The sequence below is a fragment of the Diorhabda carinulata genome, chromosome 4, assembly GCF_026250575.1.
Source record: "Diorhabda carinulata isolate Delta chromosome 4, icDioCari1.1, whole genome shotgun sequence".
Classification (NCBI taxonomy): Eukaryota; Metazoa; Arthropoda; class Insecta; order Coleoptera; family Chrysomelidae; genus Diorhabda; species Diorhabda carinulata.
This window is the reverse complement of record NC_079463.1, coordinates 34,049,925-34,070,978: the sequence shown is the minus strand read 5'-3', so window position 1 is coordinate 34,070,978 and position 21,054 is coordinate 34,049,925. Positions and strand designations below refer to the sequence as shown.

Below are 21,054 nucleotides of genomic sequence, written 5' to 3'. Positions count from 1 at the left end.
CTTTCCTAACCATTTTCTTTTCCTTGTCTGTTTATGTGGATATCTAAATAGTTTTTTTTTCTCAATGGTATATGATAAAAATGACAAGTACTTAAAACGTTTATTTTTACAGAATTCTAAAAACCTAAGGATTTTTAAATAAATAAATCTATATCTATAAAATACAAGGGGTTAATAGTGTTTTTGAGCATTACAAAATACTAACTAACATACAATTCATTAAGTAAATCCTACAAACTTATTTATTTTAATAAAAATAATTTACAGAATTTTTGGCATTGTACAAGTTAAAAGAAATCATTAAATAAACTATAAATTGCGACTCTTCACGACTGGACATCCTGAAAAAATAAAAAATTACGTATATTTATTTATTTATATAATTGAAATGAACAACTTACTACAAACTGAGCATTGATTTTCGTCTGTACCATCACCGCAACCGTCTCTTCCAGAACAAGCTATTGCACTTGATCGACATCTTCCGTTACCGCATCTTAATGGACAATATTCTGTTCGTCTTCTCCTTGCCCTACCTTTGCAAATATGAGGTGGTTCGTCACTTCCATCACTGCAACCTTAAAATATAAATATCGCTTTAAAATCAAACTAGGAATAATTAGAAATTGTTTCAATTTATCTGGAGATTTACTTTTTTGACCATTTCTTTTTAATAGCCAAACGTAAATTGCGTTTCGGTATTAGAACGTTATTTTCGCACGCACGTTTTCGTATAAAAATTTATTCCAATCTATATACTCACACTTTATTTGTTAATTAAACATGAAACAAAACACGTTATTTTTTTTGTCGAAGAGTCCTTTGGTGTGAGGTTATATCCATTTTTATTTACAATAATCAGTGCTACCAACTTATCGCCTACGTTACGGTGTAATTTCCCTAATGAATATTTTTCTATGAATAAATAATGTTCGTACAAGCCGAAACAGAGAAAATAGTATAAAACAATTGTAACATAAGGCTATTCTAGCATTCGGAAATTGTGCTACAATAGAAAACCTCCTATTACTTGTTTTTAATATACTATTAGTGTATTGATTGTTGACTATCTAGTAGGTTGAGATATAATTTCTTATAGCCCACGTGGTACACTCGATGATAGATGACATATTAGGTTTGTTCTTTGTAACTGTATTGGAAATATTACGAACTAGACCAGTGCATACCAATTAAAGAATGTATCGAGTTAGTCCTATCGGATACAAAGAAAGATATAATGTCGATTGTTGTATTTGATGTTATTTGATGTGATTCAAGCTTTGTACAGTATTGGTAATAATGGAAAACATTTTTGTACTTTTTGGAACAGCGATCTAGCGCCGGTTCTACTACGAAGAACGCTTTAGCGAACACTTCCTGAACTAGTTCTGCCAGTGCAGCTACCAAGATCAAACCTATAAACAACGTGCACTAGCCGTAAATATAATCGTGTGTTAAATCTTTGTGTAAATATCAAAACTATTATTTAATTAATAAGGTATGTACATTTTATATTTAAGTGCGTAACTATATTTTGAATCGTTCGGAAATACATCTATACAGATATTGATAGTGGTGTAATAATGTAGGACGAATGAATTTATAAAGAAATTATAAATATCTTTACTTATAATTGCGTTGCAGAATTCGTATTCTGGCAAACATTTTCCATCTCGACATTGGAATGTGTCTGGTGGACATCCTTTTTTACCAATCGCTTGACAATTCGATTCATCCTCTCCTAATGGGCAGTCTTTTGATCCGTCACATCTATTTGCTCTTGATATACATTTCCCCGACGACTTGCAACTATAATAAAAACACCGTTTCATATAATGATATTAGCTCAAGTTTTTCTTAATAATTTATACTAAATATTATTTCAGAGTCTTTATTGCACTTATAGTTTGACAATATTATAGCGAATCTCATTCAGTTTGCTCTTTAAACGAACTATTTAATATCGGCTTCAATTAAAATGAAAATTCTTTACCTGAAAGCCTCAAGTGGGCATTTGTTGCGTGTGCATTCTTCATCGGATCCGTCACTGCAGTCTTTCCTGCCATCACAAACGAAAAACCAACTAATACAAGTTCCAGTACTTCGACACTGAAAACAATTATAAAAACATATTTTCAAACTTTAATTATTACATAATTCATTCTAGGAATGTTATATTTATATTTTAACCACTATGTAACATGAACCTTGGAAGATTCTTCATTTTTTTTATCATTAAATCACTGTTATTGTTTGTGTTGCGAATGTTTAATAGCGTATATTGCATAATTTATTAAATCTGTGTATAAGACGCCCACTATCAATTTAAATTTCCGTTCTTCAGATCGTAGTATCAATGTTTTGTTCATAACTGATTATTTTACTCATATTAGATACTATACTAAAAAAAAAACATTCACGTAATAGAAAAGAAAAATAAAACAACAAAAAAAATATCATTCAGTAAAATTTTTTTTGAATCATACTTACTTGAAAAGTTCCCGGTATGCACCCACGATTCCTTGCCGAACAAGATTTTGTACCGTTCGTCTTGCTAATACAATCGCAAATACCTTCGAAACATTTGGACGAAGGATCCGCCATTTTGCATTGCATATCGGTTACGCAAGGTAAACCCAAACTAACAGCTTCGTCACCGGTTTCCACTCTTGTTCGTATGCCAGTTGTAGTCGGAGGTACGACTGCAAATAACGCGAGTAAATTATTAAACCGCGAACATCTTTCTATATATATATATATATATATATATATATATATATATATATATATATATATATATATATATATATAAAATTAATTCATTATATAGTGTCTAAAACGTACCTGTTGTAATAGAAGGTATCATTCTAGTTGGAGAGACGGTAGATTTAGGTTCCGTAGTTGTGGATATTCTCGAGATTGTAGTTCTTGTAGTAAAATCCGCGTCTGATACAACCTCTTTTGTAACTTGAGCAAGTTGACTGGTAGTTTCGGGTCCTGTAGATACCTGATAACATTAAATTAATCCTAGAATCAATGTGCTATTGGATAAATGAAATGAAATAACCAACCATTTCAGTAAGTCTATCTTTTTCTGTAGTAACATCTCGATGATTATCATCATCATGTCCAATTACGTTTGATTCAACATCGTGATTTTCAATTTCCGTTTTCTGAGTCGTGGTTGTAGTAATAAAAGTGGTAGTTATTGTACTACTCGACGTTGAAATAGTCGTCGAAGCAGTTGTAGGTTTATTTTGGAACGCCGATCTTACACAAGCGTCACCGACTTGTTTGAATGGCGTATTACAGGAACATCTACCGAAGAGGTTTGGTATTAAAAAATCGCAATGGCTGTCCGCTGTCCATAATCGACAATGTTCGTTACTGTAACAGACGTTTCCAGGTCTTGCAGCTGAAATAAAAAACTAAAATAAATGTACATTCTGTATACATATAAAATTTTGAGTTCATCTTCTATATAAGTATTTCATAATCTGATCTAGGTAATTAATCAATGATGATAATTGAATAACTTCTCAAGTTGGAAGTAAGTGTCATTAATTTCAACGTTAGTAATTGTTAAATCTCACGCAGGCCAGTAGTTCTTATCGTTAAATCTTCAAGTAATATCTAAAATTTCATATCTACATTGGAAGGAAATGAGATACCATTATTCGACAATTATTATGTAATTTTCTTTGAGATAGAAATAACTCGCAGTCGTTTCATTCTCTATATGACAATAATGAATTTTATGGATGTAAAAAAACACAGTGTTTTAGTCACGGTTGCAGTACTACAATTATTAATAGATAAATAATAATACGAGGTGATGTCATTTAAAAAAAAAAGCGAGAGATTATCTAGAGAAAAAAATACATTGGATAATATTTCCGAATGTTTTAAAAGTGGCACAAATAAAATTTTGTATTAAACCTGTCGAATAAATGACTTCAATATGAATAAGTGATAGTATAAATGAAAGTAATTTAGCTAAATACTCACGTCCGAGACAAGTGTGCTTCCGGAATTGCAGGAAACCGTCGACACATCGACACGCTCCTTCTAGACAACTACTGTTGGCCACCTTCAAAGAACACTGTTCCGGAACAACGCAATCATATCCCAGTAGAGTTGCTTAAATAAAAAAAAAAAAATTAATAAACTAGATACTAAAGACTAAAAGGATACAACTGAAATTAATTATCGGGGTTTTAATGATTAGCAAATTAAATTAAACGGTTTTCGTATCCTAAATGACAGTTTGCCCATAAATTTTGTAATTAATTAACAATAATTATTTAATTGAAATAGTATATAATATATAAGTTACGAATGAATGAATGAATAGATCGGCAGGTAACTATAAAATACCACAAGAAGAAAGTGTGAAATATCAGATTCTATTAATGGAAATTATCAATTGGATTCTTGTAATTTGTTCTAATAAAATGTAGCACAATCTATAAAAAAATTATTGATTTTTTAATAAACATACTTTAATATTTTAATTTTCAATTTATCCTTCGATTTACAAAGGAATTTATAGATTTCTTTTTTATAACAAGCTGTAAACGTCAAAATCGTACTGTCAACATTCCTTGTGAATGACGTTTAATCATTTAAACATGAAATCTTATAACACACACTGGCGTGCGCGTTTTGAGAAGAAAATTTAAACTTCTTGAGATCAAATTTTTATTTACGCAAGACTTTATTTGGTCTTTTTACACAAATTTAGTCAATTAAATAATATAAAAACTTTTGACATTAGCGAGATATATTTAGGATTGAAAGAGTGATGCCCCTAAATGTATGCAACACATTTTACAATTTCTATGCGTAATGGGTATAATATACTATTATTTTACTCGAAATGTTACCTTGTACACAACTTGTTTGGTTTACTCTGGCATGAAATGGTTGACAAGCACATCGTCCTCTATTACAAATTGATCCTATTATATCTTCTTTGCATTCCCAATCACTATTACATTCGTCACCTAGCACGTGAGCTTTTGTCGACTGACCACATACCTGTAATATAAATTCGGATTATAGATAATATTTATTATGATTCCCTGTATATACAACCGTATTTCAATTTCGTATAGGTAAGTTGATTAAATAGATAACGTCGTGGTTATAAAACGATAATATATCATGTTCGTTATTATTCCTTGGGCTAAGTGTCAATTATTTTAAACGAAATGTTAATCATCTTCACTATATAATAGTATATTAACGGGAAACTTAATGTTTTTGTCCGTAGGGAAGTTTTATTATTTTTCCGACGTTCATGTTTATTATCTATTTCTTTCTTAAGCGTGTTTGTAATATGGTTCGGTTTCTATTCCTCATTTCGTAGTTTTTTAAATACATACCGGTTGATTCAAGATTTTTTCGAGAAAATCACACGTTTCACTTTCTACTTTTAAAATAACTATTATCAATTGTATTATTCCAAATGAAATCATGGTACTTATATGAAGATAAAAAGACTTTTCCAAAATTGATATATCTGAATATTTATATGTTTCTAAAGTGAAGAAAATTAGCAAGTCAAATTCAATTACAATACTTTTGATAATTATACTTTTTGATTCCACCAATTCTTATTTTTTTTTTATCAATAATAACACGTATCCCCTGCCATCGAAGATTCTTGCTTCTAATACTATAGAATCTCAACGAAAACGTCAAATAAATCGTCAAAGAACATCGTATATTACAAATTATGATTTATCGAGATTTTGTAAGTGTAGTATTACTAAAAGATATTTTTCTGTGGTGGAAAAAATTGTGCAAGATATAAAAAACAATTACACGGTAAGTCCATTTTGATCAAAGAATACATTACAACTTTTTACGGTTCAAATATTTACAAAATATACTATACATAAATTTATGTTCCTTCACTATAATTGTATTGTATCAACAGTTGATAAATACTCGACAGTACACATTAAAAAGTCTCAACAATAAGCTCGTTCCATTGAAAATTTTTGGAAAATAAAATCGACAAAATGAATGAAATAACCAGGTTATTCCGAGTTTTCGGCAATTATTGTGAAATTAATAAAGTTCGCTTTTAGTTTAATCTTGAAAGACAGGTATAAATTGCCAGGGAATCAGGATTTAACAAAGCAAACGGGGCAGTAATTTGCCCAAAATAAACGCCGTCATGCTTGACATTTTTTTTTTTTTTTTAATAAACACCTACTTTTGTTTATCGGAAGTCCGCAGTGTTAAAAGTTACATGTAAGTATTATGTGATGAACAAATAAAGTATTATTTAATTAGCAGTTACCAGTCAGATAGTTGTATTTACCCACTGTGGAATGAAAATAATTTACCGATTTTGAGGTTAGCGAATACAAAGTTTCAATAACTTAATCATAAAGTCATAAAATTTTATATGTTATGTTTGGTATATTATGATGGTAGATTTTGCAAAATTCATTCCTTCTACTATACATTTATAAATATATTCATCGAGTTTTGTTTTATACTTACATCAAAATAATCTTCACAGAAATATTTTGTGGAATTAGTTGATAAAGTAAGAGCATATTGTCTATTTGCCAACCACTTTCTTCCTATTTCTTTATTGTTCGGAACGTATATGAATAATTTGTCTAGTCTAGTTAAAAAACACTGGAGCACTATACAGTATTTATAATACGAGGAATTCGTTATTTATTAAAAAACACAATTGACTGTCATAAACAAACACAGCTGTTTCGCGACGCCATGACAGTCTTGGCCTTTTTCGCGGTCAATTTCAAAAAACTAAAGATACTAACGTAAAAAACCTAGTTTTCTTAAAATAATATATTTTTGGGGTGAAATAGAAGCTATAGTTTTAAACTAATTCCCAAAATTTGTCAACTAGTCTATTAGAAAAAAAAAAAAATAACTTTTAGATAATGTGAGAATTACTGGGTGGACAGATTTGAATTCTATCGATTTTTTATCATGTTAAAGTTTTTGTTGTAGTAGAATTTTCATCAATTTACGTAAAATTTAATCGATAAAATATAAGAGATGCGACCCTGTGATAAACGTAAAAAGAAAATGACATCATTAACCTTAAAATGTCTCCGGTTATTAATAAAAAATTAATATTAAATGTAGTGAAGGTTTAGAATGAATAACACATTGCTTTTATCCTTTTATGCATATCGCCCACTTGATCCTCATCAATTTATACTTTGTTAAACGCAATTAAGTGTGTATTACATGTATGAAAATAAACAATGAATACGTTTCGAGTTTCCCAGTTCATCTCCATTCATTGTTTCGTTTCCTTAGATTTACACGTAAGACAAGAACTTGAATTAATACGAATAATTCATTTAAAACATATATTTAATGCGATCAGTACATCTGTTAACTGTTACATATAGGGTGTGTCTAAATTTATCGCATGAATTTACACACACCCTGTATGTTACGAAACATTCTTTTACGTCTATCAATTTAGATCGTTTATCATTAATTTTTTTACTGACTGAACATTTAGTTTTTGTGACCGCGAAAGTTCTATTTATTCAGTAAAAAAAAAAAAAATGCGAAAAACAATTTTTTGTGATGCGAATTTACGTGATCTATATAAACAACCGTTTCAAAAACCGAAAATGCGTTACAGAGAAATATATTCAATTTATTAAAATGGGCGAGTCCGCTAATGTGACACCTGTTCGATTTATTTTTTATTGTGTATTGAAGTGTGTAAATTGAATGAATCTTGTAAGTCTCGAGTCGATCATTTAGAAAATCTAATAGTCTCGTCGTAAATTTATCGATCCGCGAGAGCTCAGAATCCCCAACTAAATAATACTTCGATGTTGATATCGAGTTAAATATAGTGCTACAACAGAATTAACTTCAAGATGGCGTCACACGAAAAAGAAACAACTCAATATAATATTTACTTTGATATAATTCCGTAAAACGTAAAAACTAATACAGAAAAATATGAATTATTTCAAGTTTAAACAAAATTTAATCACCTAGAATACTAAAATCAAAATTTAATTATTCTATATAGAACAAAAACAAATTATCCCTTGTCGAATGTAACAGTTGGGAAGGCAAGTGTTGTTTTGGCCTGTTGTTTGATCGTTAGTGTCCGGTCTCTGGTGGCACATCTGATGCGTCAAGTTAGATGATATATTCTAACTGTTATTACCAACTTGCTAAATTAGATTTGAAAATTTCATGTTGATATTAATTATCGAAGAATAGAATAGTATATTACGTAACAAGAGTTGTAAGTAACCAATTAAGCACGTGAATGTGAAAAATTTTGTGAGTGCGTAATGGGCTTACAACTCGTGTAACGTACTATACTTTTTCTACGCCCATTCGTAACATGCTACTTAAGACTTGAACGTGTCTTATTTTTAAAGAAATTGTATGTATAATGTGCTGCCTACATTTAGGGACACAAATCTTTCCATTCTAAATATATCTCGGTAATGCTAAAAGTTTTTTAATTGACTAAATTTGTGTAAATAGACAAAATAAAATGAAAATTTGATTGTAATTTGATTAAACCAAGAAGTTTAAGTTTTCTTCTCAAAACGCACGTGTATGTTATTGTTAAACGTCATTTACAAGGAATGTTGACAGTGCGATTTTTGACGTTTACAGACATGGGCGTAGAAAAACCTTAGAAGGGATGCGATATGAAGTTCCTAATAATAATCGTCGATGTTTGTATAAGGATAGTTTTATTTAATTAGATATTAGATTGCAAACGAAATTCTGTGAAATTGAATAGCCGACATATTTGCGAAAAAATACAGATGGAATAAATTATATTTTTTTCAAGTTACTAACAATATGTCGATTGTTAAAAGTATTGAAAGAATTTATATTTATTAAATAAGTTTTCAATTCGAACGAACTCGTAAGATGCTTAAAGTAACAGTTCCATTGAATTAATATGTCCCATTGATCTTTCGAGTTTTATCTAGTAAGATCTCGGACGAGGCTGAAAAATTACCAGGAAATAAAATAAAACTATACAATTGCAGTCACCGAGGATACTTTAAAAACAACAAAACAAATGAATTAACTAGATAAGACTTTTTGTCAATAAATTACGATGAATTCATCATCATAATTTAAATGTCCAAAGAATGAAGTTTATACATATTATGAAAAACATCTAAACGTAGAAACGTTATTACACATATACAATTTTAAATTACCTCGTACAGTTTGATTACAACAGTGTATATTAATAAGCCAGTAAAATATAAGTCCTTATGTGAATGAATAACAATGATAATATAGTGGGTCAATTACTGTACATTTTTTTAAATGTAGCCTAATTTCCATAAAAAAGAAGAAGCAAAGTCATAATACGAAAAGGATGCCTTTATACCGTTCGTTGTTCGTTGCGTTTCCAATTAAACCACGTTCAAAGTTATTTATTGTGCAATAACCTCCACCTTATTTGAGCATTGTTGAGACTTATTGTGAAGTTATTGTTTCAAATTTGCCATTATGAGACCTAAAGGAACGACAACTATCACATGTGAAGACAGTGGCGCATTAAATTCCACGGTAAAAAAAAATAATTGTATAATTATGCTTTTATTTTGTGTCTTGTAGTTTTATATAAGCTATATAATCATATATATATACTAGCTTTACTCATAATTTTAGAAAAAAAAAAACATTCTTACTATCAAGTATAAAAATATTTTGAAAGTAGTGGAATTTCATACCGGTTTTAATTTAATCAACTGTACATCTATTTTGAATAATTCATTTTTTTGTTATGTTTGAACTGTTGTAACATGCGTAAATTGTACCTAGATGATTTAGTTTAATTATGAAATGTCCATATACACGTTATCTTAAGGAGCTATCAAGTCCTCTGGTCAAGGTTATTTAGTCAATTATGTAAAATGCCTTCTCGACGACGATGTTAAATTTTGAACCGTATAACGTTCATATTACGAAAGTATACTTTTTGTTATTCGTAATTTAAATTACTTATAGTTTCTTAAACATGTTCTTAATAATTCAAAAGGAAGATTTTAATAAAAGCGGTGTTTTTAGGATGCAAATTTGAACGGATGCAATAATTAACATATTTATATCCTGTTTTATTTAGATGTGATTAATTTTATGTTCTTTAAAATATTTAAAATTATCGATGATATACTCCAAATGATTTTCAAACATAACCTATATAAATTATCAACGTTGACATTGAAATTCCTTGTTAATGTATATTTTAATTTATAAAAGAATCTATTCAAAATTTAAATAACCAATTTAAGTTTTTTTATTATTATTAATTGACATTTTGATTTACAAACGTGATTCCTGATTCAAGTTCAACTTGACTGTTGCATTTTGGTTTTTTTTAAGACATTGCTTTTTTGTAGAATTCTATATGTGTTAAGAAATCGCTGTCAATATTTTATCTTGTTTAAAAGAAAATATAAGGTAATTATAACTATAAATTTTTTTTAGATTATAAATAATTTATGATTTATATTTAATAAGCATCCTGTATAAAACAAAAAGACAACTAAAAACAAGTTGTAAACGCGAAACGTTCATTTCATACAAATTCTGAGTTAAAATAATATTAACGTAGTAAAAAGTTGTAAATAATTAATCATTTGATAATTCAATATCGTGAGATATATAATCAATTAAACGAATTCTATATTGAAATAAAAAAAATCTGTTCTAGAAAATTTAAAAACACTTCGACAATATGCGATATTTTTAACCTAAGAGTTCTTCTATCGAGTAACAGACGTTAAAATTACATTGGACCTTGAAAACTATAGAAGAATAATTTAAAAAAAAAACACACACACAAACAGTTATCTCATTATTTTGTCTTCTTTCGCATATCTCGAGGGTGTTGCTTTTTCGTGCCCACTACTTCCTAGTTTGTTTACTTTCATCGGCACTTCGAGAATAATTCTGAAATTACCTTTCCAATTATCATAAAATACTTTAAGCGTTTACAAAATATATGTATTCCAAACATTTTTTCTTTACGGCGTTAAAAAAGAAGAAATATGTTTATGTCAAACTAAACATTCTAGGTTATGTACGCAATTACAAACAACGGATACAAATATGTGGTTTATCGTAAGATTTAATCCGCTATTTGAACGGCACCTGTTTTAGTATTATTACCATCTTGTCTGGTTTTGTTTAAAAAAATATGTATGTGAATGTCGGATTAGTTAGAGCACCGGAAAACAGAAGCTATTGACAGTTAATATTTAAATTTTGATTATCTTCGACATGTCAGGTAAATTTCAATTATATTTGGCTCTAACAAATTTAATAATAGCAATTCTTTGACGAGATATCGTAGAAAAAGAAGAAGAAAAATTTATTTTCAACATTCTCCACAAACTCGTTTGATTTGCGACTTAATAGGTATATTAAACCTGTTCTTTATCTTAAAAGAAATCAGTGATATAATTTTAAATTACTCCTTAGTAGTTGGTTTTATCATTTGAATATTTACCCAAAGATTTTTCTAGTAGTTTTTCTACCTATTTTGACACCTTCCTAAACTCGAAACTATACCTGTTTGAATCCCACTTATTATTATGATTTGTGTAATATTTATAACGGTTACCGTTTCGAATTACTAACGAGTCGAAATAAATACTTGTTACATGTGTTGTTGGGGATCCAGTCGAAAATATTTGCAGACTGTATAATATTACAGTTAGTGTCACTGTTTAAGCAAACACGTTTTTAAAATATACGTCTCGCGGTGATAAAAAACACTTTTTTCAGTTATATGAACATTCGTTCTTATTTTGTATACATTAACATCGATTTTTTTATGTTGGTAAAAAATATAATAATAAGAATGATATATTTTATTCTTATTTTTTAAAAGCCACCCTGTATACGCGACACGAATTTTCAATAGACAATAAAAAATCCACGCAGATGGTAAGTACATACCTATATTGGTTTGTAATACCACAATTGGTAATAATAAGTACTGTAAAAGAATTATAAAAAGTTCACCGACATTTGACCCTATCAATTACTTCGATTCATAACGCACGGCGTGTATTCCGAACATTTTTTCTTTACGGCGTAAAAAAAAAAGAAGAAATATGTTTATGTCAAACTAAACATTTTAGGTTATGTACGCAATTGCAAACACGGATAATATTTAACTATCGGTTGCGTGTTGCATCGCGATTTCGTTAGATAGTATAAAACATTAATTTTACTACATCTAATTACCAAGTTTTTATCGACACATTAATGATTTTTGCTTGAAAATAATGAAGAAAATTGCGGATATTTACAATTTACATAACGGGCGTTTTAATGTCTTTAAAACAACAATAGATTGTCGTCACAGTTCAGAAAATTATAGACAATATTTAGAATATTTTGAAACGACTTTGGAATATACTTTAGAATAAAATTTTCCTCGGTCGTTTACTTTAATATCTTTTATAGACCTGTACGTATAAACAATCTTTACCTTTTGATAATATCATTTTCTAAAGTTATTAAAACTGTATATAGAAATATTATATTATTATAATAAATACTTTTGAATTATTTTAACATTTTATTAATATGTATCTTCCATGGAAGAAATTCATTAGAACCAATTTTTGGAAAAACGCAAATTAATCAATCTCGAATTGGATTGTGGATTGGCACGGCGAACGAAAACTAGGGGATTGACAAATCTGAAATAGTTAACCTCAAATAAAGGAGATGTGATTTTGAGGGATTCAAATGCGTAACCCAGAATCGGACCTACAAAAAGTAATTCGAAATACGACGATAGTGTGATTTGGATTGAAATAGTTATGTGTATACCAATAACCGAAAGTGCTACTTGTCGATTGATAATCGTATTTGTGGTGATTCTATTAGCAATTTCAATCTGGTTTGTTATTGAACTGTCAACTGTCAACAATGAAGTGGCTATTCCAGAACGTCCCGAAAGTGTTTTGCAGTACGGAACTGTCAATGTCACTACATGGAACGCTCAAAAACGCAACTTTCGATATGTGAATTAATACGAAACGAACAACTTTTTAGATGGCGTCGTCTAAAAAAAATTTAATTATTCGATACTAAGTCGACTTTATTTATACAAAATCGGTATATAATTAGATAATTAAGAATCATTTCGATCAATACTGTAATTTCATGATGAAATTCAATTCAATCTGTTACGGTTCTGGTTGTTGGACAAATAGAGGGTATCGGGTAAGTGAGTAAATCACTTCTTTTAAATGCATTGAAGAGGAAAGTGCAAGGTGCATATTAAGCGGTTTTTTGGGGAGCCGCAAAACCAATTCGACATTAGGGTGAAAATCAAATGTAAATTTATGCAGGGAAATTACGCAAGTTGGGAAATTAATTTGGGGTTTACTTATTTTTGTGTTGGTGATGACACATGTTCAAATAATGAGTTTAATCCCTCTTCGTACTCATATGAATTTTCTTTAATATATTTTTATTCGATCGTCACGTCAATAGTCTAAGACGGGAATTTAACGAGTAATTACGTAATGAAATTATTATTACGTTTTCTATTCTACAATTATATCTAACCGTACTGGTATCAATAATTGGTACTGTTTACGAAACATGCATGTATTTACACACACTATATACCGCGTATAACTGTTGCATTAACCTTTTTTTTTATATATAGATAATTTCAGGTTTTAAAATAATCATCAATTTTATTCCTATAACTACGTTTTATTAAGTTGAAATTGCTACGATTTTCCCACAACTTGTTAGTAGTTTAATCTAGTTCAAAAGTATCACGACTAATATTCACGTATTTCCAATTTGATATTTTAAAATGATACCTAACACCGATTCATGTTTTCAAATTACATTAAATTTGTTTTTCGAAGATGATCGGTCGCCCGATAAAATAGCGAAGCAAGAAAATCGTGTAAAATTCGTACATTTCTATCGAAAAATAATAAATGAAAAATCATAGTTTCACTCTACTTAATAGTGTGACTGATTTGATTTTTATACCGTGTAACGTCGGAACGACATATATTTTGATATTAAATAGAGAGCATAAAGAATCGGTTAATTTCCGGATAAAATTTATTTATCGGATGAAATTTTTCGGTTAATTCAAAACATTATTAGCAATTTCATAGTTTCCTTGAAATGAACCTGAATATCTACTGGTTTTTGAAGTGTGTTATTTAATTATAAATTAACCACCGTAAAACCGATTCTTGCTTTCGCATTAGAAATCAGACAATATATTTTTTAACTAAACAGTACTATCAGATGCTATTTACAAAAAAGTCTAAGCGGTAAATAATTTTAATGATTTATGGCGTTTTAATAGAACCAGTTAATGATGAAGCGATTGTCTGATTAATATAATGAATAATATTTGTACGAAATTCGCACCTATATATATATATATATACGCCTAGGTGTTTATTCAAATTATAAATAAAAGTTCATAGGTCGATAAACTTTATTCCGAGTTGGATTAAACAAACTTTTATATTTCTTATTTCTTTCCACATCGTTGATATGTGTTTAACCCCCCCCCCTATTTTGAATACATCTTATATTTTCATGCTCCCAAGTACGTAAAATCAGTCCATATGCAAGATTTATTGGATCACTGTATAAAACTATTTATTTTGAGGTTAAGTTTTGAGCTATATCGTACATAGTAGATGTAAACTAATAATAACTATATTTCAAGATTTTCCTACGTCTAGTTATCATAATAATTTAAAAACTTTTATAGTACGAGCTTAGCAAACAAATTTAAAAAATGAAACCATTAATTAACAAAGTTTTTAATAAATATACGGCAGTGGTTAAAAATTTACGTGTATAAAGAATTGCATATATTTCAGGTAAGTGATTTGTCTATGTAGATGACAGCTGAGATCATAGAACTAAAAAACATAACCGATTGTTTCGAGAATCATTTTTTCAGTTGCACGAACGCGGCTTAATAACGTAATATGAAAGACGCTAACAATCAGTTTGAGCTCCGATCCCATTTATTTCTTAGTGCTAAATATGTAATCAACGAATAGTTACAGTTTTTTAAACGTTATATACGTCGATTACCGTAAAATGGCAATTGTAGCCAATCTAACAACACAGATTCATTTTATCCAAATAAGCGTTGCACATTGTAAACAATTAAGTCGGTAATCGTTCTACGGCGGCGTTAAGTTATTATTAAATCGGAACGAAGACTATTTTACAATATATAGAGTGGAGTTTATATTATATAAATATGTGTATATACTGTTTATATAAGACGTTTAAGGTAATTTAGTCTGTAGTAGTTAATAACGAGAATTGTCTTAATGCAAAATAACTTTAAAACCCGAAACAAAAATATACAGGTCAATTTATAAAACACTATACATGGATTAATCGCTTTTCAATAATTCCGATTTTGTTTGTTTATGGGAATATTGATTCTCGTACCTGATGACTCTTCATTAAAAACGCTAATTCATTCTCGAATTCATAGCTGCAAGTGGTGTGTTTATGTGGAAAATGTTCTGTTCACGTAAATGGAAATCCATCCATATTAGGTGTATTTAAACGAAACAAGTTAAGTGCATTTTCAAATACCATCAGAGTTATTTTTCACCGCATATTAAAATACATCGGAATGCGAAAAATTATAGGTGCATTTATAATTTTGGTTATACGAGTTGAACGTACTGGTTCGAAAAAGAATTTTTCCATTTTTCGAATGAAAAGTCGTGTTCGGAATATTAATAAGTAAACATTTTTCGTTGGATGCCTCGTTTGAATATTCATTAACGAGTAATAATTATTTAGACGTATTGCAAAACAGAGAAAAAATTATTTATAACGAGTTTGGGGAAATAGACTTTTTTCTCACTTTTTTTTTGTCGTCGTTAATTTCAAGTGTGGTTGAATGTGAACGAATAACACGCAAATTAATCATGCAACGCCAATAAATATACATATTTTATATAATAAAAACGAGTATAATAATGAATTAGTAACTAACTTGACGATAAATTATACAAAACGAAGATTAAACCGGGCTGGGTTATATCCAAAAACGTGATAAAGGTTCTAATAAAACTTCCGAGTTAATATTTAAACGGTTTAGGGATTTTAAGGATATAATCTCCATTTGATTAATTTATGGGATTATATTATTGAGGATTCACAAACAGAAAGTTTTAAGGATCGTTTTTACTAGCGTTAAACAAGTTTTAATACTGATACGAGGGGATTAAAATTTTTATTTACCACACGCGATCTGGAAGAATCGATTTATTTTCAGTAAAAATTAAATAAATTGTCGATACAAATCATTTTTTTGTTAATAATAATCAATTGAATGCATTTCACACCGAATCATCATCAATATTTAATATAACGAAATAAAATTTGATTGTAACGCCTTATTGTGTATCATTATGATTTAACCTTGGGATTTTATGACGTCATCGATGAAGTACATCATTGAAGAAACTGACATCCGTTCGCTCTCACCCTCCAAATTTCATTACTCGAACGTAATCGTTCAAAAAAAAAAATAATGAAGGGGAATGAGATTTTTTTTCAAAGTACTCAATCACAGATATTTTACGTCGTTTCAAAATTATTTCCCTTTAATAAATAAGACGAAATGATAGGAACTTAAATGTTTTCGAAATTATTTTTTTATGGCAAACAATCAGACCTTCAAATTTCTCAGGCAAAATTAGAACACCCATTGTAGAGGTAAGTTTCTTTTATGCGATTTTCCTAAAGCACACACCCTAAATATATGTTCTCAAATGTACAAATAACAATAGATATTGTTAAAAAAAATATGGGCCGGATTAAATTCATCGCATACGCGCAACTAAACAAAAAATGTACAGAAATAAACAATAATTACAAATCTAAGAATATAATTATAATCGCCCAAATATAAATTTAATAAATGGGCTAAAACAAAATCGTATTATACCTAAAAATAAATTAAAATTGCGTTCTAAAGAGCTGTTAATAAGAAAACACCGCTCCGGTCCTGGATAAAAGCTTCCCTCTGAATAAATACCTGCCAACAATTTAAGGTTCACCTGTAGTTTCGTATTCTTCAGACAAGATTTGTTTGTTCGAATTGAACATTTTTTCTTTTATAACAAGTTCGTACCAGGTATAAATTTAAATACAAATTTAATATTATGTGCAATCTTACCAGAAATAAAATAGGTAAGAGCCAGCCTCTAAATAATTCTTCCAGATTCATTTTTTTATCAAAAAACCAACCCACAAAATTTACTTTAGCGCGCACTCATCAAATACCAAAAGTTTTTTTTTTTTCGCAAATTGGAAATTTCGCAAATAACACGCGTTCGAGGACTTCTTCAGCTCAACGTCGCGTGCTTTCCGTCGCGAGCGCGCGCGCTGAATGGTGGCAGAAGAGAAGAAGATGTTACTTTACTGTTTCGACAGAATAGTAGGCTGGGTAAGCTACAGGGAGGACCAAACCAACAACAAGAAACTGCGTTGAAGCATTCCCGTGAAATAATTTAAAAATGTTGATCTCGACTATAAGTATCTTCGTAATTTTCAATTTTAATAGCTATTTACATATTTTTTAATTGAAAAAATAAACTTTTTATAATGGAAAAGGCTCGGAAAAACTTTATTTTAGTTATTACGACAAACTTTCCATTAATAATATTTCAAATATCAATTTTTGTAATGGAAAACGTATAAAGAATTTTTCTTATTTAACCAAAAGGTATAAAAGGTAGATAAAGGTAGAAACATATTCTAAACTAAAGACCACAAGGTGTGTTCTTCCCGAGGGCTCATTTTCGACTCGTTCTGCGCATCTCTTTTGGAGCTAATTCTCATTGGCTGCTTCCCAGCTGGTGCGCAATAGCACACCTTGTAGTCTTATATTCAATTCAAATTTTTCAAATTGGCGCGTCGTTTTGGGAGCGAATTCTCATTGGCTGCCTCCCAGCTGGTGCGTTACAGTCTTTACGTCATGAAATCGTCCATTTTTAAAATGGAGTTAAAATGTATATATTCACTTGTTGCTCGTATTTGATCAGCATTATATTTTATTGAATTAAATTTATAATTCTATTTAGCGTTTTTTTTATTTCATAAACGTTTAAAGACAAATTAAGTACAGTCTAAACTTTCAAGACAAACACTTTGTATAATTAGCGAAACTGCAAATGAGGCAATCATACAATTCACAAAAACAAAGAGAATGACTAAAACGTAATAACGACAATAAATTATATTAAGTGGATACAGAGTGTTGGTTATATTCGAGAGAAATTTATCGCAGTTCAACGTGAATTTGTTTAACCCTCCAAATTAACTGAAACATCAATTTCAATAATGAAAAAATTAAAGTGGTGATAAAAATAAGGAAACAAACGTTTCAATTGCTTTGAAACGTAAGTTTTACCATTATCTGAATCCAAACTCAAAATAAGAATTGATAAAAATAGACCAGTTCATAAATAAAATTCATCAAGAAGAAAGTACACGCGGAGGAATATTTTTCTATCGGAATTTGTTGTCTGGACTAAAATTACAAAGAAAAATAAATAACGGAAACCTTCTGGAAAGGCAAACATCGTATAAAGAGGCAACAAAACGCCAAAGAAAAAGTTCAGCACCTTGCTGGAATCCAGTCATAATATTTACGTCTGTTGGTGACGTTTCCCTCCATTTTCGCATCCCCCCATACCCCGAACAATTTATTTCTGCTACTGTAGAGATGGGCGAAATATATGTATACGTGTACGCTGGTATTTTATTTCGATAGAAACTGGAAATGTTTTTTCAACTCGCTTAGTTAACTAATTAGATTACATTCTACGTTGTTTCGTTGAAATATAAAATTTATTTTAATTTTTTCATATTATTTATTAGGAGGTTAATTAATATAGTAACTTTTCGATACGTTCAATTTCGTGTCTAACACGGGAAATAAATAAATAAAAAAGCAAACTGTGAGAAACCGCGAATCCTGCGGCGTAAACTTAACTGCAGTATAATTAATTTAAATCGTTACCGCCTCTAGATACAAAAATCTTATTCGAATTCCATAGAGGGTGCATTATTATTATTATCACCCGTATATTACAAAAAGAGATGTTTTAAATATGGAAACAGTTAAACAATAACTATAAATCGATAAGTATTATTCCACACCTCTATTTCAAGACTATATAATGTATCGCCATCGAGAGTCAATCTGTATGTATATCGATCTGTTTCAGATTCAATTGTCATGATGTACCGAAAAGTGGAGATGAGACGCCCAATAAGGACGACGAACATCCTGTTACAATAGGAGGGAATACGACGACGAGGAAGCCTTAGGGTCCCGCAAGTACCTACACGGTGGACGAGAAAAATAAATCGAAGTTTTCTGTAATAAAAACTTGTAATTCGATATCTATTTAATCAATAATAATTCACTACTATCCAATATGATTTTTTTTTTCATTACAAGAATATTTAAATAAGACATAAAAAGTTAATGAGGTGAAAAGATGTTTATTAATCGGATATTTTAGTACCTCACTGTACATATTCCAAGTTTTTAATAATTTTTATTAATTAATCCGCGTGGTAGCACTTACAACTGGTAATATAAATTAGGTTCTTCGTTATCTTTATTTAGTATGCGTTTTTATAACTGCGCCCTTTTTGTTTTGTTTTTTTGCTCTCGAGAGGTTTTTTTTTATGCTTTCGCAGATTAAATTTCATGGAAATGAAAACACTTCTGTGTTAATACGTTGTGAGAATTACAGACGGTCGTGTACGCGAATAAAAATGTAAGAATTAAAGAGAAATGCTGCGTGAATATTCAAGTGATTCTTTTTTTTATTTTTAAATAATGTAACGTTAATAATCGTAATATTCAGTAGTTGTCACCACACTATGCGTGGTAGTATGTGTGAATTTCGTGAATCGAGTCGATTCTCCCACGCTATTTTTAAACCACGCATCGATATTTCGAATATAATCTATCTTAAGGCTCATTGTTTCAAGCTACGAGGTTCTTACAATAAATAACGATGCTTACCTAGCGGTTAATTAACCTCTTCATTTAAATAAACCTTTTGTCACCACTTCAACTTTTCCCTAATAACTCTAATTTTCTTATTTTTACTGCACTACCCTCTGATATCCCTTCCTATTCAATATTCATAAGTCTGTTTCCCTCTTAAATCGAGAGCACGTTCTAATAAAACAATTCTGAAAAAACGCCAATGAATAAAATTCATGAAATTTATGACTTGTGACGTTGTATAAGTAGCTGTGAAAAAAATTAATATTGAACGAGTTAAAGATTTAACATATGATCCTTAACGAAAACCTCTTCACTTATATTCTTTTATAGAAATTCATTCGGTAAAAATAATGTTAGGTGTTTGAAATAACAGTTGTTTTACGATGTATTATTCATTCGAAATAAAGTAGTACGTGATCAGTTAATTCATTTTTAATTTTCAAGTTTCATATTGTAAAACTCCTTATAGTCTATGCGAATTTTTCCGCAAATATATTTTAATAGTGTAGTGTGATTATATTTTTTTATCATTTGATAAAGTTCTATTTCTTTAAAATAAATAATATAGGTACAGTCATTTCTAAAACTATACGAAATTACTGTTCTCTTTTTTGGTAACATCCTGTATTCTACGAGATGATAGGTTTGTTCTTGGTTTCTGTACTGAACTGGACCAATACAGACCAATCATGAGTGTATAGAATTAGTTCGATCGGATACAAAGAACGATATAATGTCGATTGTTGTATTTGAGGTTATTTGTTGTGATTCAGGACTTGTAATATTAATGATAATGGAAAACATTTTAGTACTTTTTGATATTTTACATAGACTCTAGACCGAGTGCAAGCAGTACTTGGTGAACTAGTTCTGTTACTATGAACAGCGAACTAGCGTTGTTTCTTACGTAGAACGCTTTAGTGTACACTTCCTGTACTAGTTTTGCCAATGTA

The 21,054-nt window shown here is 29.6% G+C and overlaps 1 protein-coding gene and 1 long non-coding RNA gene across 3 annotated transcripts; one reads left to right on the top strand and one right to left on the bottom strand.

Moving 5' to 3' along the window:
• Positions 1-86: 86 nt before the first annotated feature.
• On the bottom strand, positions 87-17,577 carry LOC130892851 (serine protease nudel-like). 2 transcript variants are annotated; one of them, XM_057798526.1, is made up of 10 exons: positions 17,246-17,577; positions 4,887-5,040; positions 4,009-4,140; positions 3,072-3,415; positions 2,845-3,007; positions 2,491-2,702; positions 1,994-2,109; positions 1,628-1,809; positions 402-578; positions 87-341 (listed from the first exon to the last, which is right to left on the bottom strand). In XM_057798526.1, exons 1-10 carry the CDS (start codon positions 17,294-17,296, stop codon positions 310-312), a joined length of 1,563 nt encoding a protein of 520 aa, XP_057654509.1. In that variant the 5' UTR covers positions 17,297-17,577; the 3' UTR covers positions 87-309. The 2 variants fall into 2 exon arrangements, with proteins under 2 accessions (XP_057654509.1, XP_057654507.1); XM_057798524.1 differs by lacking the exon at positions 17,246-17,577 and adding an exon at positions 5,388-5,484.
• On the top strand, positions 1,119-19,513 carry LOC130892852 (uncharacterized). The gene is made up of 2 exons (XR_009059116.1): positions 1,119-1,498; positions 19,302-19,513. It is a non-coding gene; the product is annotated as an uncharacterized LOC130892852 (long non-coding RNA).
• Positions 19,514-21,054: the final 1,541 nt, after the last annotated feature.